This window comes from Manis javanica, chromosome 4 (assembly GCF_040802235.1).
Source record: "Manis javanica isolate MJ-LG chromosome 4, MJ_LKY, whole genome shotgun sequence".
Classification (NCBI taxonomy): Eukaryota; Metazoa; Chordata; class Mammalia; order Pholidota; family Manidae; genus Manis; species Manis javanica.
Window position 1 is genome coordinate 29,028,381 of NC_133159.1, and position 27,376 is coordinate 29,055,756.

At 48.0% G+C, this 27,376-nt stretch overlaps 1 protein-coding gene and 1 pseudogene across 1 annotated transcript; both read left to right on the forward strand.

Moving 5' to 3' along the window:
- The first annotated feature begins 1,235 nt into the window (after positions 1-1,235).
- UTP11 (UTP11 small subunit processome component) lies at positions 1,236-10,594 on the forward strand. Its single transcript, XM_037021349.2, has 8 exons — positions 1,236-1,392; positions 5,069-5,130; positions 6,323-6,425; positions 6,798-6,911; positions 7,394-7,487; positions 7,585-7,715; positions 9,527-9,637; positions 10,341-10,594. Exons 1-8 carry the CDS (start codon positions 1,330-1,332, stop codon positions 10,422-10,424), a joined length of 762 nt encoding a protein of 253 aa, XP_036877244.1. The 5' UTR covers positions 1,236-1,329; the 3' UTR covers positions 10,425-10,594.
- A 168-nt stretch (positions 10,595-10,762) lies between these two features.
- The window catches only part of LOC108395031 (glyceraldehyde-3-phosphate dehydrogenase-like), a 155,373-nt pseudogene continuing 138,759 nt past the window's right edge, over positions 10,763-27,376 (forward strand).

The following is a 27,376-nucleotide window of genomic DNA, read 5'->3' on the forward strand; positions in this document are numbered from 1 at the left end:
TAGGCTTCTTAAGATGAGGCTGGAAAGGTGGGCATGGGCCAGATCATGAATGGCCTTGTCTCTCAATGGTTAAGTAACAAACGAGATGGGCATTTGTTAATGCATGTGGCCCTAGATGGGCAAGGCTCACACTCAGAGGCAAGAAAAAACTTTTTACATGGCAAATCTCAGCTACTTTCAGCTTTTTCATGGTCAACTGGACTTACACTCCTGGGGACTGAGTATTTACCCAGGGCCTCAGCTGGAGGGGTGAGCCCTGTCATGAGAAATGAGTCCACTTACAGAACTCATTGAAAGTTAGCTTCATGTGGTGAAGGTGAAACCAAATGCCTCTGGAATGCTCTGTTGTGCCCAAACCTCTCTGAATCCTTACACGTAGGTTTAGTAATAATAAGAATAAAAGCCTCAATTGATTGTGAACTTGCTAAGAAGTAAACACACCATTATGCTCTGTAAACATCATTAATCCTCACAACAATCCTGTGGGTATAGTATTATTACCCCCATTTTACAGAAGGGGAGACTGAGATTCAGTGAAGCTAACTTTGTCTTGGTTGCTAGCAGTTAGGATCAGAGCACACCTCCATAGTTTATGGTCCTAATCATTGTGTTATACTGTCTCTGACACTCATTCTGTCAATCAGCCATTCTCTTGAGGGTGTGATGGACTCAGAACCTTGTAACTACTGCGTCCTCCATTCAACTGTGAGCCCTTTGACTGCCCTATGAGGCAAGCAGTGCATGCTATTATTATCCTTGTTTTATGCATGAGTAAAGTGATGCTCATTAAAATCAAGTGACCTGTCAAAAGTCAGTAAGTGGCAGAGACAGACATGGTGTTAAGTTCTCTTGTTTCTCTATAGGGTGGACTTTCTGGTACACCATAAAATTCACAGGACTCCTAAGCTTTAAGAGCACCGCAAAAACAGGGCAAGCATGTGTGAGCGGTAGGTGAATGCGCATGCGCATACTCCAAGCCCAGCACAACCGGAGGGCAGTGCCAGCCACGTGTTCCCAGGTGCCAACGCAGAGCCGAGCGCGAAGGCCAGATCTCGATACACGTGTTCAAGCTCTGGCGAGTAAGAACAGGCTCTTGCACTCACGAAACTAGACCCAGGGAACTACACTTCCCAGAAGTAGCCTTTGGTGGACGTCGGAGGCAGAATGCGTATTTCCGTAAAGACCGGCACCGGATAGGCTGCAGAGAGGAATTGGGCGGTTCTAGGTCTCCGGCGGCTTGGCCTGCTTCCGATAGGATCAGTGGAAGCGGCAGCCGAGGCGGTGCGGAGCTGGGCCTGTCTGCGGAGCTTTTCTCAGGCGGGAGCAGACATGGCGGCGGCTTTCCGGAAGGCCGCTAAGTCCCGGCAGCGCGAACACAGAGAGCGAAGCCAGGTACGACCGCACTGGCTCGTGCTCCATGTGCTCCTTTCCCACCAACCCCCTCTCCACCTGCTGGTCCTAGTCCCCTCGAGTGGCGCTCCTGCATGCAAATAGATGCTAACGATGTCGTCGTGGATGGGCGGAGCCTCGCGCTTGGGGAGGAGGGAGTGGTTCCAAGAAGAGTGCGGGCTACCCCAGGTCCTTAAAGATAATCAGTTATCTTTCAAGGTTTCAGTGGGGTAAGTAAAACGAGACACTGGGTGAAGTGCTTGACCTTCTCTGAGGAAGTTGAGGTCAAAGTTCACACAGCCATTAAGTGCCCCGGCTGGAACTGGAACCCATATCTAAAGATGCGCAATGCCCACAGCGCATGGGGGCTGTGAGTGAACAGATGTTATTGATGTGGTGTTATCATCTGTACGCTTTGTGATCCATGGAGGTCTGCTACATAGGCTTTTGTTTATGTCTCACCCTGTAATGTTGGTGTTTTTCATCCTCATTGAACATGTGAGGAAACCGAGGCCTAGAGAGTGACAGTGACTTGCTGAGTCACAAACAAACTCAGGTGGAATAAACAGTTGTAGGATTTCTCTGGAGGGTGTCTGCGTGGGGAGGTTGGGTAAAATTGGTTTAATATATGCAGAATCAATTTATCCATCATTCTGCTCTCAGGAATCACATACTGTCTAATCCAGAAAGCCCCTTAGAGATACTAGGTTCAACTTAATTTCACAGATGGGTAGGAGAGGGAGAAAAATGCATCTAAAGATATGTTGCTGATTGATGGAACTAAGGCCTCTTAACTACAGTTCAGTCTTCCTGCTTAATAGTACTTATCAGACATTTAATTGTGCGCTTGCTGTGTGCTCAGTGGTGAGCTGGGAGCAATAGTGTAACTTGTCACCTTGTTTGGATCTCTGTGTGGACCTATCTAAATGTAATAATTACCTAGTTGTTCTTGCTGTGTTAGAGGTAGACAAAGTGCAAAATGCTTTACACTCTGAACAGTGTGTGGAAGTAGGTACCATTATTTTCTCATATTTGCAGATGGGGAAACTAAGGCTCAGATATAAGTAATTTGCCAAAAGACATACAGCTGTAGCTGGCAAGCAGCAAAGTCAGAAGTCAGACCAAGTGTTTTGAATCCAGAGGCTACTTAAAGACGAATAAAGAGACAGTTTTATAAGAGATGGCACATAAAAGATGCCAAATCACAAATTTGAATGAAAAGATTAGAGATCATGAGAGAAAGCTATGGTAATGGCTGTCAAACTTTTTGAGCTGTATGCTAGGTACAGCCCAATGCAGTGTACAGGGATCGTCTCATATTATCCTACAGCATCCCTATGAGGTGGATGTTATCCCTGTTTTAGAAGTGAGGAAGCTGATGCTTAAAGAGATTGAATAGTGTGTCCAAATCAAGGTTTTAAGTAGCTCATTTGGATGAGCAGAGAAGACAGAGGGCTTTCAAGGCTGGCCATGAACATGACATGGCCATGGCAGATTAGTAATAAAGGGTGTTTGTGGAGAGGTGAGGAGAAGGCCATGCTGGAAAGGTGGATAAACACATTGATGAGAGTACTCCTTATCTGGGCCAAGTTTGGGCTTTATCCTCTAGGTCCTTTTCTGAAGCAGCAGGGGAGCTATTGAAGGTATTTTGTATGGAGGGAGTATGTATAATTATGTGGACTATTTCAGATGCAATGTCAGATTTCTTTGGCATGGATGGACAGATGGAGATTCAAGTGGACATGACAGGTTTCAAGATTTCTGCCTCACGTTGCTGCTCTTTTGGCCCTCGAATTTTCTTTCTCCACTCTGTTAAACTCCCTTTGTCTACAATAATTAAAATAAAAATTTTCAGGAGAGGTTTTGGGCACTATTTTAAATACTGAGTTTTTATTGCATCACTTCAGAGATGAAAAAGGTGACTGTTAAAAAGCCCAAGTTATTATACAAGTTTAAACAATAGAGAAGTGTATGTACTTCCTCAAAAATTGAGATTACTCAGAGCAGAAGAGGATACAGTTCTGTGGGGTAGGCAAGAGCACAGACTGTGCTACCAGGTAGAATTATCTAGTTTAGCTTTGCCACTTATTAGTTCTGTGTTCTGGGGCATGTCATTTCCTAAACCTCTTTCCCCTTCTGGAAAATTGGGATAACAATAGTGTCTGCTTTACCTTACATTCCTTGATAGCTGTGGGGATTAAATGAGATTGTATGTAACAAGCATAGCAGACTGCTTTGTAACAGAGTAAGTGCTTAACAAATATGGCCTATTATGATGTAAACAAAAGCATTTAGCACAGACCCTCACTTTTATATATATATATATTTTTGGATTGGATTCAGGGTTTTTTTATTTTATTTTTTTATTAAGGTATCATTGATACACACTTTTATGAAGGTTTCACATGAAAAACATTGTGGTTACTACATTCACCCATATTATCGAGTCCTTCCCATTACCCCAGTGAAGTCACTGTCCATCAGTGTAGTAAGATGCCACAGAGTCACTACCTGTCTTCTCTGTGCTACTCTGTCTTCCCTGTGACCCCACCACACCATGTGTACTAATCATAATACCCCTCAATCCCTTTCTCTCTCCTCCCCACCCCCTACCCCTCTCCCTAGTCCCTTGGAGTCTGAATCTGCTGCTGTTTTGTTCCTTCAGTTTTGCTTCCTTGTTATACTCCACAAATGAGGGAAATCATTTGGTACTTGCCTTTCTCCACCTGTCTTATTTCACTGAGCATAATACCTTCTAGCTCCATCCATGTTGTTGCAAATGGTAGGATTTGTTTTCTTATGGCTGAATAGTATTCCATTGTGTGTATGAACAACATCTTCTTTATCCATTTATTGATGGACACTTAGGTTGCTTCCATATCTTGGCTATTGTAAATAGTGCTGCAATAAACATAGGGGTGCACATCAGACGGTGACTTACATTAACTGCTCCACAAATAGTAGCTTGTAGAAAAATAATAACATGACATATTCCTTGTACCTTCCATATTATCTAAGTTGTGTGTCAGAGAAAAGTATTTTCTGCCATGCTTAGTTTTCCCTCATACTTTGTACCAAAGGTAGAATAGTAACAATGAACATATGCTGGGCAGATGCAGGAGCCACCACTTACAGAGGCTCATTAAATTCTCATGATAACCATGAGAAGTAGGTATTATTATTCTCATTTTATAGTTAGGAAATAGCAGCTCAGAGAAGTGACTTGCTCAAGGTTACAGATTGTTAAGAGGTAGAGCTTGGATTTGAACCCAATTCTCCTGACTCTAAATTTAGCTTCCTTACCAGTTGCCTCCCTGTTACTGTTTTCCCTTCGTAGTATTTTATAAACCCTTGGATTAAGTCTGTAGTAATTTTAGTACAACTGGCAACTGCTTGCTTAGTGCCGAGTCATTGTTGCCTCTCTCTGTCCTTAATAGGCCAGGAAACTGTTACGGCAGTGCTTGTGACCTCTCTTGAGCTGTATGGTCCCTCTCATCCTTGGGCAGAGCCCAGCTGGGGGAGGAGAGGGAACAGGATAGCAAGTTGGCTCCAAGGACATGGATTTACTGAGCACTCACTCCAAGCACTCTAGAGACTCTTGTTCCTGTCAGTGTCATGTTGATTTCAGTATGTGTTTGCTGAGGAAACTAAATACCTTTTTTTTTCCTTTGTCTTCCAGCCCAGCTTTCGAAAACATCTGGGCCTGCTGGAGAAAAAGAAAGATTACAAACTCCGTGCAGAGTGAGTTAAATCTTTCTGGCAGAGGTGGTGCTAAGAAAGCGTACCTCCCTCCGTGGTAGCTGGATCGCCTGAGTGTCCAACAAGGGATCATTTCCTGCCATTGATAAAATGGCCATAGTCGAGCAGCCTCTCAGATACTTTTCTGTGATCCTAAACATCTCTCTCTGTTTAGGCAGAGTATACTATTTTTTTAGCTGTAGTTACATTGTGAATTTTTTTTTACTGTGTTGCTCTCATAATCGCTTTGATTTACCCCCCTGCGTATTTGAGCCAAAAGTTGAATCTTTTTCTTGCCCTTTTCTTGAAGTGCAAGATATAATCTAAAATTCCAGTTGTCCAGTCTCTTAAATCACCATGTGTGTGGTGTGGAATGAAGAGATGGATTCATGTGACTGAGCGTGGGTGATAATGAACTCTGAAAGCATTTTATGAAACAATTATCCCCATTCTTCTTCTTTAGCGCTTTATTTGTGAAATACTTTAATTATTTGTTAACCACTCTTGACAGCTGAGGTCCTTTCTATGCTACTGGTATAAATAGTGGTAGATTAAGTGGATTGCCCTGGGTCCAACAGTTTTTTAGGCTAATAATAACAGAGTGCTCTTATTGGACCAGGCAGTGTTCTCTAAGAGATTTATAGTTTTTACACTCATTTATTCCTCCTGACAACCTCAACCTTCTGGGATACTAATATTATCATACCTCTTTTACAGATTAAAGTGGACTACACAGTGGTTAACTTTTATCCAAGATTACTCAGCTAGAAGTGGTAGAGTCAAGGTTTGAACTCACTGGCTCCAGAATCCATTTTTATTCTAATTATTATGCTGTACGGCACTGTGTAATTTCTGCATCTTATTTGATCACTTGGTGCCTGTGCTCATATCAGAACACCTCTGAAAAGTTTTCATTTGTGTTTTGTTTGGCCTCCCTATACATATAAATAGCACAGAAACAGGTGAGATGGGGAGTTAATTTCAAGTACGATTGGGATAGTAGAGGAGGAGTAGGAGAGGACGGGATACAGATGTGAGCTCAACATCAGGGACAGTGGAGTGCAGATCAAATCTCATTGTTACTTTGGCTTTTTTGAATTTCATTTTGTATGAACTTTAGTGCTTGTAAAGTTTGCTCATTGTGGGGTTTTAATTTTTATGTTTTGCTATGAACCTTGTTTAACCCACTCTTTAGTGACTACCGGAAAAAGCAGGACTACCTCAGAGCTCTCCGGAAGAAGGCTCTTGAAAAAAATCCAGATGAATTCTACTATAAAATGACTCGGGTTAAACTCCAGGTGGGTACCTAATGGCTCAGTTGGTGTTTTGAGCTCCAACTCAATAGAACAATCAGGATGGGGGAAGAGATTGAGAGTAAGGGTCCATGGCTCCACTTGGTCCTAGTATTCTTGGTCAGTATCCAAGGCAAAACTGCCTCTTTCTGAGCAGCATGCATTTCTGCTCCCGAATTTGAGTTGTCTTGTGCCTGGAGCTGGTCCAAGAGTAGATGCCCAGAGGTGCTAAGTTTGAACATACACATCAGGGGCTAGTGCCTTGGGCTGCTGTTACAAATAGCATTTTGTGGTCTTTGTTCCAGCCATGAGCTATGCCAACAATTTACTCATGATTATAATCTAACCAGGAATATATCTTTTAAATTTGGATTTTAGGATGGAGTTCATGTTATTAAGGAGACAAAGGAAGAAGTGACTCCAGAACAGCTGAAACTGATAAGAACTCAGGATGTCAAATATATAGAAATGAAAAGGGTTGCAGAAACTAAGGTAACAATTGATGCTCTTTGTTCTGATGTATTTTTGTTGGTTAAGGAGATACATAAATCACTCTATCTCAAGTTGTCAGTTGATTTCTTCTGGGATTTACAATCTTAAAATATACTTAATTGTGATAATGGTTTAGAAGTATAGTCAGTGTGGTGGAGTGGAAAGGTTCAAGTCTGGGAATGAGACAGGCTTAGGTTTGAATTCTGACTGCCATTTATTAGCCTCTGGGATTATGGACAAATTAACCTCCTGAGGCTGTTTCCTTATTTCTGTCTCATAGGATTGTTGTAAGGATTAAATGAGTTTTGTGTAATTCCTAGCCAAGTACCTTACATGGTCTTTTCCTTTAAAAGAATGAAGCTAAATCTTTGCTGGCTGGTGATAACCATGTAAAATGGTATAAATTTATGCAAATTCATTTCATTCATTTCTGATATACTAGAAGAACCCAGTATCAAATGAGACCGTATTCTGTATTCTAGAAAATTGAAAGACTAAAATCAGAGCTCCATCTGCTGGATTTCCAGGGGAAGCAACAGAATAAGCATGTGTTTTTTTTTGACACCAAAAAGGAAGGTATGAAATGTTTGAAGGTTTCTGGGACAATCTAGCATATTGGTCTGCGTTATTTGGTTTTAGAGACACAGTGCTTTAAGGTTGTCTTGACTTTTAGTTGAACAGTTTGATATTGCAACTCACCTGCAAACAGCCCCGGAACTAGTCGACAGAGTCTTTAATAGACCCAGGATAGAGACTTTGCAGAAGGAGAAAGTGAAAGGAGTTACCCATCAGACTTCACTTAAGGTAATTTTCTCTGTTTTTATTCAGGTCTGAGTTTAGGTGAATCCAGGTTCCTGTTTTTAAAAAATTTTTTGTACTGCATTTAATAAAATTATTAATGGAAAACTTAAGTTCTCTTAGAAAAGTGGAAGGAGCATTTGATGATGGGGATGGGAGTGGAAGAGGTTCCTTGGTTTCTGAGATAGGAGGATGTGTGATACTGTGTTCAGGAGCTTAGGTTGGGCATTTAGATCTGCATTTGAGTCCCACGTCTGACCTTTGGCGTTGTGCGTTCATGCTGTAACAGATGCCAATGCAGAGAAGATGCAGAAAGAGGAGGGGACAGTGAAGGTTAAAGGATTTGGTACACTTTGGTAGTGAACCTTTAGCAGCAAATACGAACTGAAAAAGTTTCTCATATTTACACATTTGTAACCAAAGTTTTGTATTGACTTTTCCTTGTGGTGCTTCCCATCACTGTAACTTGGTTTGTGCAGAAGACAACGCTTTTTCTCAAAGCCTTCTGGAATTGAACTCTCACTTCTGACTGATTCATTTAAAAAAATGCTGTCAATGTGTTTCAAGCAGACAGCTGTTCTGTTTTGATTTGAATCATTTACACTGCATCAGCTTTGCTTCCAATGTTTAATTTCACAGCAGTTTCTCTAGCTCAGAGGCAGCTAAACTTGCTTTAGTAATATAAATACCCCTAATTAGTTTGACTATATTGGGTAATCCCATAAATTTGACAGTCTGTGCAATAAAGTGAAAACAAAAGCTGTCTGAAACCACTGCTGTGAGACTGTGCTAGAATCAGTGAATTGTTTTAAGTCTGAGGCCCAGTAATATTCCCCTCTCTGTGGATGACACTTCCAGCTGAGGAGCGGGCTGACTAGTGTTCTCATGATAACCCTGTTTGTCAATTAGTTGTATTTTCAATTAGCTGTGTCACTATCACTTCCCAAGTATTGTGGTAGTCCCTAAAGAGATTAGTGTTGCAAACACATGTGTGGAATAGTTCACCAGCATATCTTCTGTGAGGTTGGGAAGGTTTGGATCTTGCCATTTTGTCTGGTGATGGTGTTTCTTTTCATTCCTATTGCTTAAAGCAAAGTGAGTTTTATTAAGAGATGGCTGGTTGGTGGATTGCAAGAGAGTTTTTAGTCTGTAACTTGGAGGGGGTGGACAGTCTATGAATGGGCTTTAGGAAGCCTGTGAACACCCTCTTCCCATGCCAGTGTTTTGTGCAAGTAGACATATATGCTTGCACAGATGTCTACAAAACACAAATACACTTCAAGAAAGAGTCCAAAGCTTAACCAGTTTCTCAGGTTTAGGATTCCCTAAATTTTAAGGCCTTCGAGCAGTCACCAGAATTCTCAGGTCTTCTTCTGGAAAGTCCTTCCACTGTGACGTCTGCGGTTCTGAGACACCAGCACATTGTGTAGTGGCCTTTCTGTTCTGTGTTCACTTTGTGTAGGATTTCCAGGACTGGTTCGTTCGTGCAGCACCTTAGGTAACTTGAGATGTTCCCACAAAGGTTGGAGCAGCTTAGTATAGTAGTGAAAAGATTATTGGGATCTCTGAGACTCAAGGAGCAGTCCTGACACTGCTCCAGGTGAACCATGTGTCCCTGGGCAAGTCTCCAAGGTTCCATTCAGCTAGAATAGGATGTTTCTTAAAGGGACAACTTTATAGTATTTTGTTATGTTGATTCTGGAGTAAGGAGGGAGTTGAAACTGGTTTTGGGTTTAAGTGGATTAAGAAACAGCTGCTTGCTCATTTTATTCTGTTAATTTTTTTATTGAAAATGTGTTTGTGTGTTTATTCTACAGCGGATAGCTAAAGAAAGGCAAAAACAGTATAACTGTCTGACACAGCGGATTGAGCGTGAGAAGAAATTGTTCGTTATTGCTCAGAAAATTCAAACCCGCAAAGATCTTCTGGTGAGGAGAGAGAGCCTTAGGCCTTCATTTTTTTTCCTTGTAAAGATCTTAACCGAGACTGGATTTCAGCTGCATGTAAATCAACCTCACTGAAAATGTCTGCTCCTGAGGGGCAGTGGTTTGAGCCAGTGTCTTGTTAGTTTGACAGTGTTGAAATGTTCCTTGATTAAGAAGGTAATAAGGGCTTATTAGTCAGTGCTTTGGAACATCAAAGGGTAGGGTCGGGTAGCACATGAACTTGTAGCTTCTGAGCAACTATCTGTAACATTTAAACAGGTTAACAAAACAGTGCATGTCACTCATTGGTGTTTAAAAATAGCACTGTGTAGTTAAATAGCAGAGCGAAGGAGTATAAGATGCCCCTTTTACATTATCATCATTCCCCTAAATGTCAGATCCTTGAGCTTTGCAGATTGTTTAGTTTTGCCTTTATTATCAGGGTTCCATGAGAGAGTGATACCTACAAAAGATGTTGAGGACCTTCTCAGTTTTCCCAAGAACCTCTGCCCACTAGTACCACTACAGTGCCCGAGGGAGAAGCCGATTCACTGTATTCGGGTGTTCCTTTGGCCAGTGAGGGCTTTGTCTCTCCCTCACTTGAGAAGGACTGAATTAGAGGCTTTCTACTAGGTAGTTTATTAATCTTCTGATTTTATAAAACCCTCACTCACTGTTTACTGGTAACCTTTTTATTCTTTTGTAGGATAAAACACAGAAGGTGAAGGTGAAGAAAGAAACAGTGAACTCCCCAGCTATTTACAAATTTCAGAGCCGTCGAAAACGTTAAAAGTGTTACAGAGCAGCTTTGTCATTCCACATGGAAGAGAATTCCATGCTTTTTCTCCTAGTAACTGCAAATTTGTCTCAGTGACATGGTTTTCCTGTTTGTAACTGTAAGTTATTGTAGATCTGGCATGTTTTTCTATGAACAACATTAAAGCCCCTTCCCCTATCTTACTCTTTTGGGGTTGTGAAATCAGTCTTATTTTTATATACTTACTTTTTTTTCATTATGAAAGTTAAATAATCTTCATTACAAAAATTTGGAAAATAAATGAGTTCATCCCTAATTGCAATACTTATTCAAGAACAGTGAATAGTTTCTGAATACTTACAGTGCTGGGCACCAGAGCAGACGAGGTGATCAATACCATGAGCATTGTGGTTTATTTCCTCCATTTTGTAAACGTATGTACTGGTGTGTGTGTACGTTTTTGTGTTTTGTAGTTGTAATTATAGTAAAAAGTTTGATCCTTTTTTACTTAAATCATTAGCTCTTTTCCATTTTGTTTCACCACTAAATTTAAAAAAGCAATATATGCTTATAGAAGAACTAAAACAGGACGGTTTTTAATGTTCACATAATGTTCTATCCAGATGATAGACTAATTTTACCTTTGTTCATTCTCATTTGTTGGATATTCAGGTGGCTCCATGCGTAAGTTAGCCAAGGAGGAATTTTTTTCTCTTAAACTTAGCTGAAGATAGAATAGAAACCCTTGGAACTAGGAATCCATAAGGGCACCACTTTTTTATTGATGAAACTCAAATCAGAATAGACCTTGCTTTCTTTTCCTGCCCTCTGCACTCCTGGCCAGCTCATGATTCCAAGGTTATAAATGGCTTGGTACAAGGCTTTCATCCTGGAGCTACAGACCTCAGGGTTTGTGTGCACCTTCCTTCTCTTCCCAGAGTCTCACCTTTCCTTTCCCTGTGCATGTAGGGAATGGAGGCCAAGTCCTGGCCGGACAGGACTGAGCATGCTTAGAGCACATGTGGGCGGAGCAGGGTTTTGAGAAGTTTGCTTACATCTCACCCCCTGGAGGGAGAACAGCTGTGCATGGATTTTAAAGATAAAAATAAAAAAACAGACTCGTTAAAACTTAAGCTCCCATGACTGCTAGGTTTCTGTATAAAGCCTAAAAATGCTGTTTCCTCAGAGTATACCCAGTGGGATTCAGGTCAGGGGACCCCAGAAATTAGGAAGAAGGGCCAGGGGAACTGAAGGAGCAGCTTTTGCCTTCAGAAAGGAAGTGCTTCTGAGCGGATGTGAGCTCCCTTCTGGGGAGGTGCTGAGCTAAGCCAGTGTTGATGGCCTTTATGTATGATATAGGGGTCTGGTGACTTGAGCCCTGAGCCAGGGAGGGGACTGACCACATGGGTGTTGGACGGATCTGTTCCTGGGACCAAACAGCTTGCTACTGCTGTTCTGACTCTCTTCCTTGCCCCTGCTGGGGAGGAAGGTGGGAGGAAAGTAGGGAGTCTACCTGAATGCCTTGTCTTGAAGTATGTGGCCACACAAAGGTACACCTGCTTCATAGGCTCTCACATTAATAGATGCATAAGGCATGTACAGCTCAGGCCTCTTAAATTCAGATGCATGCACAGCTGCATACTCTGTGCACAAACACTTTGTGGGTTCATGCCCAGGTCCTAACATGTTTTGTAGGCACCCAATGATGGTTAAAGCAGAGTGTGTGAAGGCCACATGGAGCTGGAAAGCCCACCTCTTGGACTACCGTAATTTCCATCTGGAGGTAGTCAGGGAACTATTAAGGGGATAAAGCTAGGTGTCCTGCTGTTATACTGAGGGCTGCCTCTGAGACCCAAGGATTCTGGGATTGCCTGCCTCTTGTGATTAGTGCCAAGACAGGCTCCAGCCTCCAGGAACTAGTCCAGGGCATTGATACTTTGGTGCTCGGTGGAACCTTGGACTCCTGGCGCACTGCTTGGTGAAGGAAGAGACTATTGTTCCTTTAGGATGCACACACACCCCTGTCCTGGCCCAGGGGGTGGTTTGGGCTCTTGGTGGCATCCTGCTCTGACTGTGCCAAGGAGAATGTGGGCAGCCTATGGAGGTGGAGAGCATGTGGTTCTGGTCTCATACAAACCAAGTCTCCAGAGCAGCAGCTGCAGGGGCAACACGGAATCCCCAGGTCTCAGCAGCAGAGAACCAAACAGTCCTGCTCAGTCTTAGTCCGTTGCCACAGCTTAGGGCATTTGTGATGGAAGCGGGAGAGTGCCAGGTCCTAGGTTTATTCCTGGATACCATCTTCTGACTAGAGGAACTGATTGCTGGTGGCAGGGTGGGAAAGGGCCCGGTAGGTGGAGCTGCTGCCCCTCACTGGGGTTAGTTCTCAGGGTGCTGGTTTCCACCCCCTTAGCACACTTTGCTTCTCTCAGAAGAATCCTGTACTCTGTACTTGTAGGTGCTTAGTATGTATGTATTTATGAGATTTAATGTCATAGGGAGAACTCTTGTGAAAACATTTTTTCCAACTCCCCCAGCTTGAGACTAGTGTGGCTCCAAGGCAAAGACTGACAGGGCTAGAAAGGGCTTTCCCTTGACATTTCTAGTGAGGACCATGGAGGAAGCATGTTGAGTTCCAGGTTCTCCAGAAGGTGGTTCCACCCAGACATGGCAGGGGTCTCCCCATGTGCTGGAGTATTTCCACCTTGCTGTGTCTCCCCACGCTGCTTGCTGTGGGGCAGCGAACAATTAGAGCTGCATGTCCTCCAGCGGGGAAGGCAGCCAGCAGTCACAGACTTGCTCTACCTACCTGTGGAGGTGGTGAGGCTAGGGCCTGCTGGGACTTGAAACAGTGAGGCAAGTGGGTGCTAGTCTCCCTCCCTCCTTAGCTCTTCCAGCGGATCAGTTCACAGGGTGTTGGGAAAGGGTGGGCGCGAGCTTGGGTGGGAATCCTGGCCCAAAGTCCCAGGTGAGTGGAGGAATTGGGGGTGGACCCAGAATACTGTCTTAGGGCTGAGCCTGGCAGGTTTCTGGGGCCCATGCACTGCTCCATGGGGTCAGTGGGTACACTCTCTTTTGCCACCCAGGGCACCGGGCCTCCGTGCTGGCAGGGCTCCCGTCCAGCTCCATGGGTCCATCTCAGCAGAAAGTGCAGAGCAGGACAGGAGGCGCTGGGGACTCAGGCACCGCCGCCTTACCTAAATCCACTGCAAGGAGGTAGGAGGCTCAAGATGCCGCCTGGTTCATGCTTCTGCTTGTTCTTTCCTAGACACCTCTGCTCAGAGGGAAAAAATCTCTCCTGCTTCTTCAGACTCTAAGGAATCTGCCTGTTTCTTATACCTGGGCCCATCAACACTGCATTTGGGAAGTTATGTCTAACCTGTATCTCTCCTTACTGAAGTTTGTGCCTACCTCTGTGCCCAGTCTTCTCTGCTTCACTTGATGATCTTGGCAATGACGTTGGCTGTTATGTCCTGTGTGAGCGGAGCAAACTGCCTGGTGCTGGGCCAGGAGTCCAATCCTGAGCCCTCTGCTTCCGTGGGGGTAGGGGGCAGCGGAGTACAGGCTGGTCTAGAAGAGAGCTAAGGACCTCGCTATTTCTAGACAGGAGGAATTTACCTGGGGACTACTGTGTTTGGGGTTGAGGGTGGGAAGGAAGCCCTCTCCTCCTGTCATCTGTCACCTGAGGGGCCATGCTTAGATCACAAGTGTTAATGAAATTGTGGTGCCCCTGAGGCAGCTGGGCGGCCCCACCCCTGCCCTGAATCAGCCTGACTCATTTACAGCTTTCTCCAAGTTACCCCAAAGGCTTCTTTCTGAGGTGACAAATGTAGGGGGGTTGGTTTCAGGTTTCGTGTTTTCACATTACTGGGTGGAAAAAAACCTTTCCAAACCGAAAAAACCAGCTTCTACAGCAGAAACTGCGTGTCCCCAGAGCACTGAGAATTTCCCCATCCTCTCTCCTCAGCTGCTTAGTGACACAGACCAGTGACAGAGAGGTTAAGAGGAGGGGGTCGGAGCTAGGAGAGTGGTGTTGGGGACAGCCCCTTTGGAGGTGGCAGCACTTGCCTTCCTGCTCAAAGGGAGGGGAGAACCTTGGCAGGGCCCCCTAGCTCTGGAGCCTGTGGTGTCCAGGGGCTAGCAGTGTATTGCCAGGGGATTGGGACAGTCAGCTCTGGATGGGCAGGGGCAGGGAAGAAAGCCACCATGTCACATCTCCAGCTAATTTGATCCCAGGAGTCGGGGACACGTGTCCCTCACAGAGGGCTAAAGAGGTGGAATGGTAGGTATGAAGATGCAGCATCCATCTGGCACATGGAGACTAGGGGGTGCCACTCCCTCCTGTTACTGGCTGGTGGCAGCATAAACCACTCCTACGTTCCCCTGATGGGGCAGATGGCCTCCATGGCAGATGGAGACTGGGCCAGCAGTGGCAGGATGAGCTTTCTAGTCTCAGGCTGGCCTCACTGGCTAATAAGACAATCCAGAGGCATAGTGACAGGGCTAATTGTGTGTGTGTGTGTGTGTGTGTGTGTGTTTGGGGATGCAGTCCTGCTCTTGTTGGGCCATTCTGGGAAATAAATGAAGAGGGAACCCCAGGGAAAGTCAGTGGATCTCGGGGGCACACCTGGGTTTGCAGTGGAGAGGTGGCCCGTGCTCAGGGCTGACACTGTCCACATGCCAGGGCTCCTGAAGCTGTCCTGGGTAGTTCTTGAGTGAGGGGATGGACCCTGGGGTGGAGTCTCCACTGCAACTGGAGCCTGATGGGCTTGATGCAGACCCACTGCCAGGTCCCAGAGCTGGGCTGGGCAGCAACTCCTCCCAGAGGACGCCCCGTTTATTATGCGCTTGGGCTCCCTCCCCGCACAGGCAGGCAGCGGCCTTCATTAGCCAAGGAGCTGGGGTCTGTTTTGGCTGCCTCATCAGCATCAGTGAACTACGTCCCTGCGAGATTTGATACAATTTAATTAACCTAATTAAAAGCTCTGATTGCAGAGATGATTGGGGTAGCGCCAGCAGCGACTGCATATTTATAATGAGCTGCAAGGTGTGGGACCGAAGCCAAACGCCACGCATCCTAATGAGCGGGAGCCAGGGAGTGGGAGAGGGAACGTTTATTTTTGGCAACAATGCCCATTTCCTCCCTGCCAGGGAGTCAGAGACCCAGGGAGCAGAGACGGACCTGCCCACTGAGCTCTGCTGAGCAGGTTGGAAGCCAGACCGTGTGTGCGCCCCCGACGTTCTTGTGCCTTTGGACATCCACATGAACGCACAGTGCCTGTGTTCTCTGCTTGCAGAGTTGGCAACTGGGACCCCAGCAATGCACTTTTCCTGCTTCTCTCCGTCTCTGGGAGTCAGGGGCTACCTACCTTCTGAACCATGTGCCCTGGTATGAGGAACCGGCTCAGTAAAACCACCTCATTTTCAAGACTTCCCAGTCCCTGGGCTGTTGTCTCAAACTTGCCAAGGAAGATCTGAGGCTGACAGGATTGGGCTGAAAGGCTGGGTGCTGGTCAGAAAAGGAGTCTGCATGTCTAAGAACCCAGGTGAGGATCCTGGGGCTGGAGCAGACAGGAGAAGCAGGAGAGAGGAGCCTCTGGCTCATCCTGGAGCCCCCTCTCCTTGCCCTCTTCTGAGGACCCTGCCCAGAGAGGGCTGCCTCCCCTGGGCTCTCCTCTCCTCTCCCACTGCCTCTGTCTGGGAGTCTTGGTTTGTCTGACTCAGCGTTTCCGCTGTAAATCACATCTAATAATAACGAGAGTGAGAGCAGTGGCAGAGATGCTGTGGGTGAAGGGGGCACCGGTGAGAAGGCGCACACTGCCCGGGTGCAGAGGGTTGTCAAGCAGGTGGGAGCTCTAGGGGTGCAGGGCTGAGGGATGGGTTCTGGAAGCCACTGTCAGAGGCCCTGGTTGGGGGGAAGAAGGTGGGAGCAGCTCCCCACCCTGCCCCCATCCTTGCCCTGGGAGCCCGTGTAGGTCATGAGCTCATCCTGGCTGGCCCAGCCCCCCAGTGCTCTGAGTGCCGCCAGGACAAGATGAGATTTGTCCCTGGCCCACCTTGCAGAGCTGCAGCTGTTTAGCTCCCTTATCAATCTTCTCTGTGGGTTTAATCATCTTTCTGTCATCCTGCTGGGGCAGCTCTCCCCTTACTGGAGCCCGCCTTTCCTCCAATCCCCCTCCCTCAGACACAACCATCTTACCCCTCCTGACTTCCCTTGTAGGGGCCAGGGTGGGCCAGGGTGGCTTTGCCCAAGATTTGGTCTCAGTGGCAGTGGTGAGGTCCCTGTTTTTGCACAGAAGAAACAGAGATTAGGGGTGTGTAGAGGTGGCTTTGGCAGAGAATCTGTCCTAACCAGGCCCGCAAGATCTTTAGCTCCTTTCCAGGCTAGATAGGACAGGGCTGGAGGCTGGCCATGAGGACCTGCAGCCAGATCTAAGAGATTCTTGTGTAGGTGCAACATCCATCCCTTCTTTCTTCCTCCCTTCTGCCAGCCCTTTGGGGGCTACATCCACCCACGGCCAGCCAACCAGCCAGCCAGCCAGCCAACCTGGCCTCTCTCCCTGGTTGGGTTCTATGTGGCCAGGCCCTGTGGAGCCTTGTGGGCTCAGGGGCCCGTGGGCAGGAACCATGAGCCCATAGCTTTGCATGCATCTTGGGAAAGAGGGTGCCCAGGAGTCAATGAAGCCTGTGTTGTGGTCCAGGCTGGGAGCCAGCGCGAAAGGGGCTCTGGGGCCCATCCCAGTGCTGACGTGCAAGATGACCTTCAGAGCAACTCTTCAGCCCTCTCTGCTTCACTCTCTTTCCTCTCCACAGCATTGGGTAATGGGCAGGGAGGGGGTGGCATGGGATGGTATATATGCCCCTTGGAGGGGACATGAGAAAGGTGCTCTTCCACCCGCTGCTCACCACTCCCACTCTAGGCCCTCTCAGTGCCAATGGAAAGCTGGCTCCTTCCCATTTCTCAGAAGGGGATGGGAAGTCCCAAAGAGGGATAGGATCCCACTGAGCATTGTCCAGCTTGTCCTCAAGTTGGGGGCTGAGATATCCCTTCAGAGGATCCCCTTGGGAGGGGTCCACAGGTTCTCAAGGGGCACTGACTAGTTTGGGCTGGAGGGGGCTTGTCTTGTTCAGCCCAAGGCTGGGCTCTGTAGGACAATGGTGTGTTGATGAGGCTTTGGTCCTGTCTCACATGACCCGGTGGGGGTGGATGGACCGCACGTGGCCAAGCTGCCTGGGCTGACCTTTGGTTGCTGGCTTGGGAAAAGAGGAAGCCATGAAGCTCCCCTGCCCACTCAGTGCCCTGAGCCCCCCCCACCCTCCCCCAGGAACTGCCCTCTGGGCCTGCACACTCAGTCTTCACCTACCTTCTTTTAGTCTTTCTCTTCCTTTTATCTACTCTGCTCTGAGTGTGTGTATATTACATGTGAACATGTTTGGCTATGTGAGTGTGAGTAAGGAGGCACCCGGATGATGAAGGACAGTGAGAAACGAAACCCCTTTTATAATTTCTTTCCAATCAAGGATGAACCTAGTTTCTTCCATTGTGGGGACAGCACCAGGGTAAGGCCAAAGTGTACGTGTGTGTGTCTATGCACTTGTGTTCATGGGCAGAAGTGGACAAATGTTCTCATGTAGAGGGCATTGCTTTCTACCCTAGTTTGTCCTGTGACCTACAATCTCCCCGGGTGGGAGGGAGTGACTTCTGCAGTCAGCATCTTCCACCTGGGCCTGGAGCCACCCCCCAACTCCCCACCCCAGCACAGGGCCAGAGTGTCAGTTTCAAAGGGAAAAGGAAGACTGTTTTGGGGTTGTGTAATTATTATAATCAATCAAATTAACTAAAAACTGTCATTCAGTGTGGAGGCAAGGCGGGTGCACACACACAAACATACACAAACATACACGTGCGTGGGCATGATGAGGATTACCCACAGACAGGTACACAGAGAAAGTCAAGATACAGAGAGACAAGGGTATACTCATCGGCACACCTAGGATTTTTGAAGAGGTTGTTTCTTTTCCTCCTCACCAAGGTGCTGAGGTGGATGTAGCAAAGGGAATTATCTCAAGAGAATCTGTCCCTAAAGTCCCCAGGGAGTTGAGGGCCAGGCCTTTGGGATGGAGCAAGCTGGTACAAATATTTGATCCAGCAGTTTGAAAGAGAGCCTGTGGCTTGACTCTGGCACATAACAGTACAAACGTTGCATGAAGATTTTAAATGACTTCTCCTTTGTTGGGAGCCCCATATAATTTTTTTCTAGGATTAGGCCACCCCTGCATCCCCTTGATGGCCCTGGAAGTATGTGGAGGGAAGTTAATTTCCAAACCTGGGATCAGATAGGAGCAGGGTGCCCAGATGCTGGCATGGGGAGGCCGGGGGTGACAAGGGGAGAGTGCATGTGTCCCCAGACTTCCTCTCTGGGCATATCTCAAAGTAACAGCTTTGAGTGGTTTGGCCAAGGAGTGTTTCTAGTCACTCCCACCTCGTTCCCCTCTGTTCCTTCCTTTGCCTCTCCACCTCCCGTCCTCCTGTTAATCCCATTGGATGCTGGGGAGATAGGATGGCAATAGTCCTCAGTCCTGAAGCAGCAAGGACAGAGCCTGGAGAGGCTGGGAGGGAGGCTGCAGGCTGGTGCTGAGGCTGAGGTCAGAGCTGGGGTTTGAAACTGAGGCCAAGGAGAGCAGGGACCCAAGTGGGCTGTAGGAGCTTGGGTTGGCAGGGCACCTCTTTCAGTCTTGACAGGATGCTGAGAAGCCTGTTTTTGGAATTCAAGGCAGATGTTCTCCCCCAGTAAAGGGAATGTTTGGTGTCTGCTCTCCCCTTGGAGAGGCGGGACAGGTCCCCTCCTCCTGCTCCCCTCTGCTGAGCAGAGTCATACATCACCAAGGGGCCGGGGCTCCCTAGATGTATTGCCCTAATACGTCGCTATAGCAACCCCACTCGAATCCTGCATTATTCTAATGTGGTCCCCCTCCCCGCTGTGATGTATAGCTCAGGTCTTAGAGCTGCAAGGCCCGTGCTCTCAGTCTGCTCCTAGTGCCCTGGGGATGGGTGGCTCAGAGGCTGGCTCAGTTGGATTCTCTGGGTCCCGTCTTGCTTCTCCTCCCCCGTGCATGGGATCCTTTGTGAGACCAGGCATGGAGGTGGGGTCTGGCACATTGGCCCATCCGGAGATGGGAAGCAGCAGGCTGTGTGTCCTGGCTCTGGCACACGAGCGCCTGACGCACCGACCCACGCCAGCCTGCCTGGCCTGGAGACCTGAGGCCTTGGGATTGGGGCCCAGGGCAGGACAATGGCTGCATTCCGGCTGTCAGCCACAGGCCCCCATTGTTCCTGTGGACACTGCCTACTTGAGGGCTGCGATTCTGGCCCTCACCCCATGGGGGGCGTAGGATGCTCCCTGGACCACTCCCCCGGGGAACCATAGAGGGGTGATTCATGGGGTGGCCAGGGCATAGCAAGCCCCAGCTGTGCCCAGATTCTGGAGGGGTGGGAGGGGGAGGCGACTGAGGGTTGTTTGTGTCAGGGGAGGGGGGGTTGAATAGTCAGAGGACTTAGGGCCGTGGACACCAACCACGTCATCTCCCACCCCTCCTCGTGTGTGGGCTGGTCAGAGAGGCCCCATTGTCAGAGGGGTGGGTGCAGGCTGGGAGGGAAGCAAATGGAGAGGGGCTCTCTTAGAGCCGAGAGGACCCATAGATCACCTCTCACACTGCACTCATGGGGAAACCGAGGCCCAGAGAATGAAAGGGACTTACAGTTGCACAGCTAGTTGATGACAGGCTTGGGACCAGAACATTTACCCATACCTCCCAGATGCTGAGATGTTGCTGCCATATCTGGAAGAAAAACTGAGTCCCAGTGGTGGTCTTCAGCCTTGGCAGAGGTTATGTCCATGAACTCCTTCCTCTCCCCTCCTCTTTGAAACCCCTCTAGTTTAGGTCAACATTTGGTATCCCTGGAGTGAGAAATTAGAGCTAATGGGTGAATGGTGCTAGGGCCATGCAGAGACCATACCGACTATGCCTTCCATAAGGCCCTGAAAAAATGAATGGGGCATGGAGGTTCCCAGTGCTCTGACATGCAAGATTCATAGAGGCAACAACAGACTTCATTGTTTCCTCCCAGTGATCTCACTCAGGCCCTTGCATGCTTACCGTATGTGACTGAGAGGTAGGGAGGGGAAGAAGCTAATCCAGGAACTTTTAAGGACAGGGGGACTCGTCTTATTTATCTCTGTGCTCCTGGTGCTCAGCATAGGGCCTTATTGTTAAACTGGATGGCTGGATGAGTGGATGAATGGGTAGTTGGGTAGATGGGTGGGTGGGCGGCTGGCTGAAGAGGTGGTTGAGGGTTACATGGGTGAATGGATGAGTGGATGGGTGGGTAGATGGATGAATGGATGGTTGCATGGATGGATGGATGGGTGGACTGATGAATAGATGAGTGGATGGATGTAGGGTAGATGGATGGATAGATAAATGAGAGATTGCCCATTTCAGGTATTGAACTCCAGAGTTGATGAATGACCCAACTTGGGTCATATGAAGGGAGAATGGTGGGATGAGGCCCAGACCCAAGTACCTGGGCTCTACCTTTGAAGCAGGGATGTCCTGTGGTGTGCTTTAATGGTTGACCTCTGGGTGGGGTGGCAGTAGAACCAGGAGTTAGGACCTGAAGGAATCTATAGTCAGACGTAGTCTCATGGTAGGTGGCTCTAGGGACCTTGATTCTGAGTTGAATCTTCTGTGCTGGGGTCAAAGGAGGGGGTGGAAGGCCACTGGTGGAAGGGTCCTGAGCAAGGCAGGAAGAGAATGCAGGTTTAGGATGGGGAATGAGTAGGGTCTGAGGATGCTGGGTTTGAGTGGCGTTGCCTCCTTGGAATCAGGCCCTGAGCCAGAAGACTCTGAGGCAAACCCCTATTCTTTCTTCATGACCCAGCTATTAGTGGTACCACTGTCTGTGAGGCCCTCCTGGACCCTCAGGGTGCTGTCTCCCAGAGTCCAGCATAGAGCCTGAGATCGGGCTCAGTGTACATTATAAGGGTTGCACAGAGAGGCAGAAATGAGGAATAGGTTGAGGGGCTCCACCTGCCACTAATTTTGTGGGCCATTTTGGATGAGTCCTTGAATATCCTTGCTTGGGCTTCCATTTTCCCTTCTGTCAACAAAGGGTGGAGAACTTGAACTTTTCTTTCCCAAGTAGTTTTGAGAATGAAGAGAAATAATTCTGGGGGAAAAAAAGCACTAGGCATTATTTCTCCACACTGCTTTAGCTCAGCAATAATATAATAATATATATTGTACATATAAAATTAATTTTATAGCTAACATTTAATGTGCATTTACAATATGCCAGGCTCTCTCTTCTAAGTGTTTATGCATTCATCTCTCATCTAATCTTCACAGCAATCCTACCAGGCAGGTCCTGCCATTATTTTCTTTTGACAGAGGAGGAAACTGAGGTATGGAGCATGTAAGTGGCTTGCTCAAGATCCCATGGGTAGAGGTGATGCAGTGAGGACAAGGGCCGGGGATGATGCCAGGTCCCACATTCTTAGCCACCACATGTGGTAGCTCAGGAAGCAGATCTCTGCATGGATGCATCAGGAGGGTTTCTTAACATTCTTGGTGATCCCAGACAAGTCATTCAACTTCCTTGGGTCTCGTGCGATTTACCTGATGGCGGGGTGGCTGAAGGGGGAGAAAGATCCTATCCAGTTTCTCTAACACCCTTGGTCCCCACGTTCTCTCTCTGTCTCCCAGTCTTGAGTTCTGGAGCCTCCTCTGCTTTAGGCACATAGGCCAAGCACTGGACTCTGCTGTTCACCAGAGCAGGGAGTGTGAAAAGAACGTGGATCTGGCGTCAGATGAAATGGGTTTTATCTGAGGTTCTATCATTAACTAGTCTTGCCACCTTGGACAGGTCACTAGAACTCTCCGGGCACCAGTTTTCTCATCAGCAAAATAGGAATAACTAATGGGAAATAATGAAAATAAAGCAAAGAGTAAGTGCAAAGAAGTATTATGTCAGCATGTGTTGGACAGAGTGGGGTCCATGATAAAAGTTTATTACATTTTGATTTTCCTGTTCATTTGTTTTTGTATAATGCCCTGCCCAGGCCCCACAATAAAACGGCTGTCATTCATTCATCACTTACTTATGCTAAGTACTTTATGTACACTGTCCCACTTAATTCTCAAAACAGCTCTATGACATAGGAACTGCCATTGTTACCATATCAGAAACTGAGGCATAGAAAGGGTGAGTAGCTGGCCTAAAGTTACACAGGCTGATAAGTTATGGAGCTAGAATTTGTACCCAGATCTGTCTAGTTCCACAGCCCCTGTGTTTCTGCTCTCTGCTTTGCCCGAGACACTGAGAGCTCCCCCAGGGACTCTGATGGCAGTGGGAGAAGGCAGGTGACCCAGGGTGGCTGGAGAGGGCCTTGCAAGAGGGCCAGGTCTGTCCACGAGCTGAGTCAACTCTAGCAGCTTGTGCAGGGAGAAGGCACACCTTCCTCCAGAGGCTGGCTCTCCCCAGGAAAAGGCCAAGGACAGTGACAGTTTCCCACCCTAAGGCAAGAGAGCAGCAGCAGTGCCGGTCCAGGTCTGCTCTTGTTCAGAGCTGAATAATCAGGAGCCTTTGAAGAAGGATTTTCTGAAAAGCCATCAGGAGTGAATCATTGACTTAGGGAGGCGATGAATCAACGGGGAGTTCATAAAACGGCAAATGAATCGGGTGCGAGAATGACGGAGCCACTGCTATTCCCCAGAACCCTCCAGGGACAGAGAACCGAGAGAAAAGAAATAAAAATAACATGGGGCCTTAGGCCTGCTACAAACCCGAGTCAGCCCCTCCTTCCATGTGGAAAGGCAGAGGGGACAGAGGGATGGGACATGCTAGTGTGTGAAGTGGGGCCAGAGAGAGTCTCCTGGGGCAGTCTTGGCTCCCTGTGTCCAGGATGTGGGTGCAATTAGCAAATGCCTCTCCCCCTTCTTTTCAGGAGCCCTCACAAGAAAGAACACTGATTTTGACGAACACCCAAAATAATGTGAGATCAGGCACTATGCATTATGCATGAGGTCTGATTTAACATGAACATTATTTCTTGTGTACGAGACCATATGCCTCTGTGCTGTCTCTGCAGCCTAATAATACCCAGACCCACCCAGGACAGGCTCAGCCAGAGCCATGTCCACTGTGTGTGTATCCATGGGTTGGGGGTGAAGTGCAGCCCTCCTGATATTTAGCTCAGTGGAGGGGAGCCCATTCAGATGCCCTGGAGGTGGGTGGGAGGTGGGTCGTGTCCCTGGAGAAACACCAGAGTTGAGGGTGGGCGTAACTGCGTGAAAGTGCCAGTGTGTGTGCACGTGTGTGTGTGTGCACACGTGTGTGTGTGGCTGTGTGTGTGTTATCAGGAACCCGTGACTAGGAGATGCTGGGTTCATCGCATGGCTATGTGGGGACATGTGCGTAGCTGAGGTTTTACTGCACAAGAAGGACGACGGCAGGAATGGATAGATCTAATTGCTGTGTGTGTTTGTATATATACACGCATATGTATGTGTGGGGGTGTGTGTTTAAAAAATAAGTTCACACATACATACAAACATACAGCCTAACTTTAATTATCTGGAGGGAGCAGGAGAGCTCTGGGAGGAGCTGGGAACAATGATGGGCAGGGATGTGTTTGGAAAGCAGTTTTTGGGGTAAGTGGAAATCCTGAGGGAAGGGGACTGTCAAATGCTGCAAACGTATGCTGTGTGTGTTAAATATTACAGGTGTCAGGTACCCAGCAACTCTGGAGAGCCCAGTGCAAAAGCCCACAGAGCTGGCACTGGACAGCCAAACTGGTTTGGGTGCACCCATGAATGTGATAGCATGTTTGTGAGTGAGCAAGCTGGCAAGAGTGTGCACCGGGGTTTTAGCTGGCTGAGAGGAGTGATGGAATGGGTGTGGCTGGGAGAAAGAGGAGGTAGCTGTGATGGTGAATTTCTCAGAATGGCCCTGGGAAGGATGGGGTAGGGATGGAGAAGGAAGGGTCATGGGCAAACCTGTGTGTGTGGAAGCACATTTGCTTCCTAGGTGGTGATAGTTGCCTCTGTTTTACCTGGCTCCCCCCTACAGAGTGGCCAACTTGAAGCTGATATTTTTGGGGGGATGCTCAGCTGTGAGAGCGTCCTGGTGACTGCTGCCATGTCCCAGCTCAGGGACCAATAGAGGGCAGTCCTCCCACACCGAGGCCCCAGAGGAAGCTGGGGGAGCCCTGAAAGGGCGGCCCAGCACTAACTCCAGTGCTTTCAAATAGGCCCGGGCAGAGACAAGATTGACAGCTCTTCTGCTCTAGTCCCTAAGCCAGAGGCCCAGGTGAGTGCTTTCGCTAACCTTAGGGGGAGCAGCTGGACCATATAACCAACCTCTCACTCCTGTCTGCTTTCTGAAGCTCAAGACCTACTGGGGAAAAGCTGGGCGTGTCACTGGGTGCTTGATCCTCCCACATGTAGTCCCAGAGCCTCTCCAGAGAATACTCAACCCCAAACAGCTCTAAGTAGGTGGCTGTGGTTACAGGTCATCTAGACCTGTGGACATCCAGTTTAGTCCTGGGGTCAAGGGAAGACTGCACAGGACCTAAGCCATGCAACATGTAAGCTAGTGCAATTTCTCAGTCCAGGAGGTGGGGGCAAATACAGGTGTCCTTGAAGTTCAGGGCAGGACACCATCTGGGTTTGCCTGGTGACCATAGGTGACCACAGTGGCTGTCTTCCTTCTTCCCATTTCAGCCAACCCCCATCCTGCAAATAATCTCCCAGCTCAAAAAAGCATTAGCAATGCAGCATGGACTTTCTTTCCCTCTCCAATTTCTGGGAGCAACTATGGATTTGTAGGCACAATGGCACCCACACAAATTCATAGACCAACCCACAGAGGTCCACATGGGGAGAGTGAAGTTCTAACAAAATCTGTGGCCCCATGATCATAGGAAATAATTTTGTTCAAATGAGAAGGGGTGGGAGATGGGACCAGAAAACTTCACATCTGCTAGGGAAAGCTTGGACTTCCTTGGAGGTCATTGCTAGGAACATCTGCCTCTGTTGAACAAAAGGAAGTCTGAGGCTCTCAGGAGTGAGCAGGTATATATACATATAGGATGGAGAAACGGTGGTCTAACTTAGTGACTGTGTCTTTCCTAAATTGTATTCTATCCAGGGAGTAATACTCCAGGGCAAAATAACTCTCTCCAGCTTCTCCTTATAAAACCAAATGTACTACAGTTCCTACCATCATCCCAGGCTGGAGACTGGGGAAAGGGGCCCTGGGGTTTTCTGTGACCAGGGGGTTGGTCGTTGAGTAGCCGTCCCACGCTGGTGTCTCATTAAGGAAAATCCTTGCAAAGCAGATGATTCTCTTCCATTCCTTTTTCCACTTTTTTTCGTTTTGTTTTTTGGTTCTATTCCTCAGTTGTTGCTGGTTCTTGGGAGGCCACATGGTTTTGCTGTTTGTGAATTGACTTAAATAATAAATCCACCCTCTTGTACAGGATTAAGCAGTTAGGAAACCAGTTAATCAACTGGTGTCAGTTGTAGGCAGAGGCCAGTGAAAAGTTCCATCTTCCCGGTCACCCTTTCCAACCTCCAAACCTGCTGAGGTTCGAGGCCAGTGAAAAGCCCCTTCTTCCCGGTCACCCTTTCCAACCTCCAAACCTGCTGAGGTTCAGGGCGGCTCAGGGTGGTACAGGCAGCGGGGAGCTTGGAGCTTCATTTGCTTCCATGTCAGGGCTGTGAGGCTGGGCAAACTCAGGAATGGAGAAATAAGGAGTGTGGGACTACTTCGAAGTTCTGTACTTAGTGGAGCAGTAGTTGGAGGCTACACTGTCACCTGGCCAGCCGGTAAACGCCAAGCCTCCTCTTTGAGAAGCACGAGGAGGCTCACTGGCCTGACACTTTGGGGAATGCCTGGGAGATGGGTGCCAGTTACAGAGTTAATCATTCACTAGGCTGGAGGAGGGAAGGACGGAGGGAAATAAAAAGGGCAGCGTGGTGAGAGGCTGAGCCTTGGAAAACCGTGGCGGCCTTTCTATTTGCAGAGTGAGGGGTAGAGCCCAGTCACAGGGAATTCTCAGCATAGCAACTGTCATCCTAGAGGGCCTCGCAAGGCCAGGGGCTGCCAAGTTGGGGCCTAAAAGCACCTCTCTGGGTGTCCACGATGCCACTGGCTGGAGCCAAGGCCTTGCACAGGTCTGGCTGGGGAAGCTTCCCTGATGGGAGGGGCCCACACACACACCTCATTAGGGACCAACTTTTTTGCCAGTAAAGCGATTTTGCCTTAAAGTTTTGTGTCCACAAAGAGTAAGAGGCACTTTGTGTGGCTTGTCCTGAGAAGGGAAAAGTACTACAGCTATGGAGAAAACGGGAAGGGCTGTTTCATTAGTATTTTTCAGAAGAGTTGTTTTTAAAGGGAAAAGATCTCGACTGGGCCACGGGTAGTCTTGGGCTTTGGCCGTGGAACCTAGATCTGCCTGCATCATCCTGATCCTGAAGTGGGGGGGATGCTGCTGCCAAAGGCTTGAGAGGGGGCTGAGAATGTTTATGCCCCTCCCCCACATCATGACCACACAGCCAGGAGTCTTCCCACAGGCCTAAATAACACTCCCTGGGGAGCTGGGAGGGGTGCTCCTTGGGTGCCCATCCCTGAAGAGGAAATGGCAGGGCTTTCTGGTGGCATGGCTGTCTGTGCCTCCACTCCTCTGCAAGAGGAGTTTGTTGGCGGAGAAGTAGGACTGGCTTTGTGGGAGCAGGTGGGCAGGGCTCCCTCCCCAGGCCCGCTCAGTTCCTGCAGGACCACTGAGCTGTTAGAACTCCCAGTGGGTCCAGGTAGGTTTGGGCCCCATTTGTTTGTGGGGAGAGAGCCAGCTAGGGTGAGCTGGTGGCACCTGGTCACACTCTCAACTACCCTAGGACCCCACACATGGAGTGCAAAGCCAAGC

What these genes read in the sequence shown, in the direction of transcription:
- UTP11 (XM_037021349.2), top strand. Translation starts at nt 1,330, where the DNA reads ATGGCGGCGGCTTTCCGGAAGGCCGCTAAGTCCCGGCAGCGCGAACAC. An exon ending in TGACTCGGGTTAAACTCCAG is followed by an intron (nt 6,426 to 6,797) that starts GTGGGTACCTAA and finishes TTTGGATTTTAG; the next exon opens with GATGGAGTTCATGTTATTAA. An exon ending in TTTTGACACCAAAAAGGAAG is followed by an intron (nt 7,488 to 7,584) that starts GTATGAAATGTT and finishes CTTGACTTTTAG; the next exon opens with TTGAACAGTTTGATATTGCA.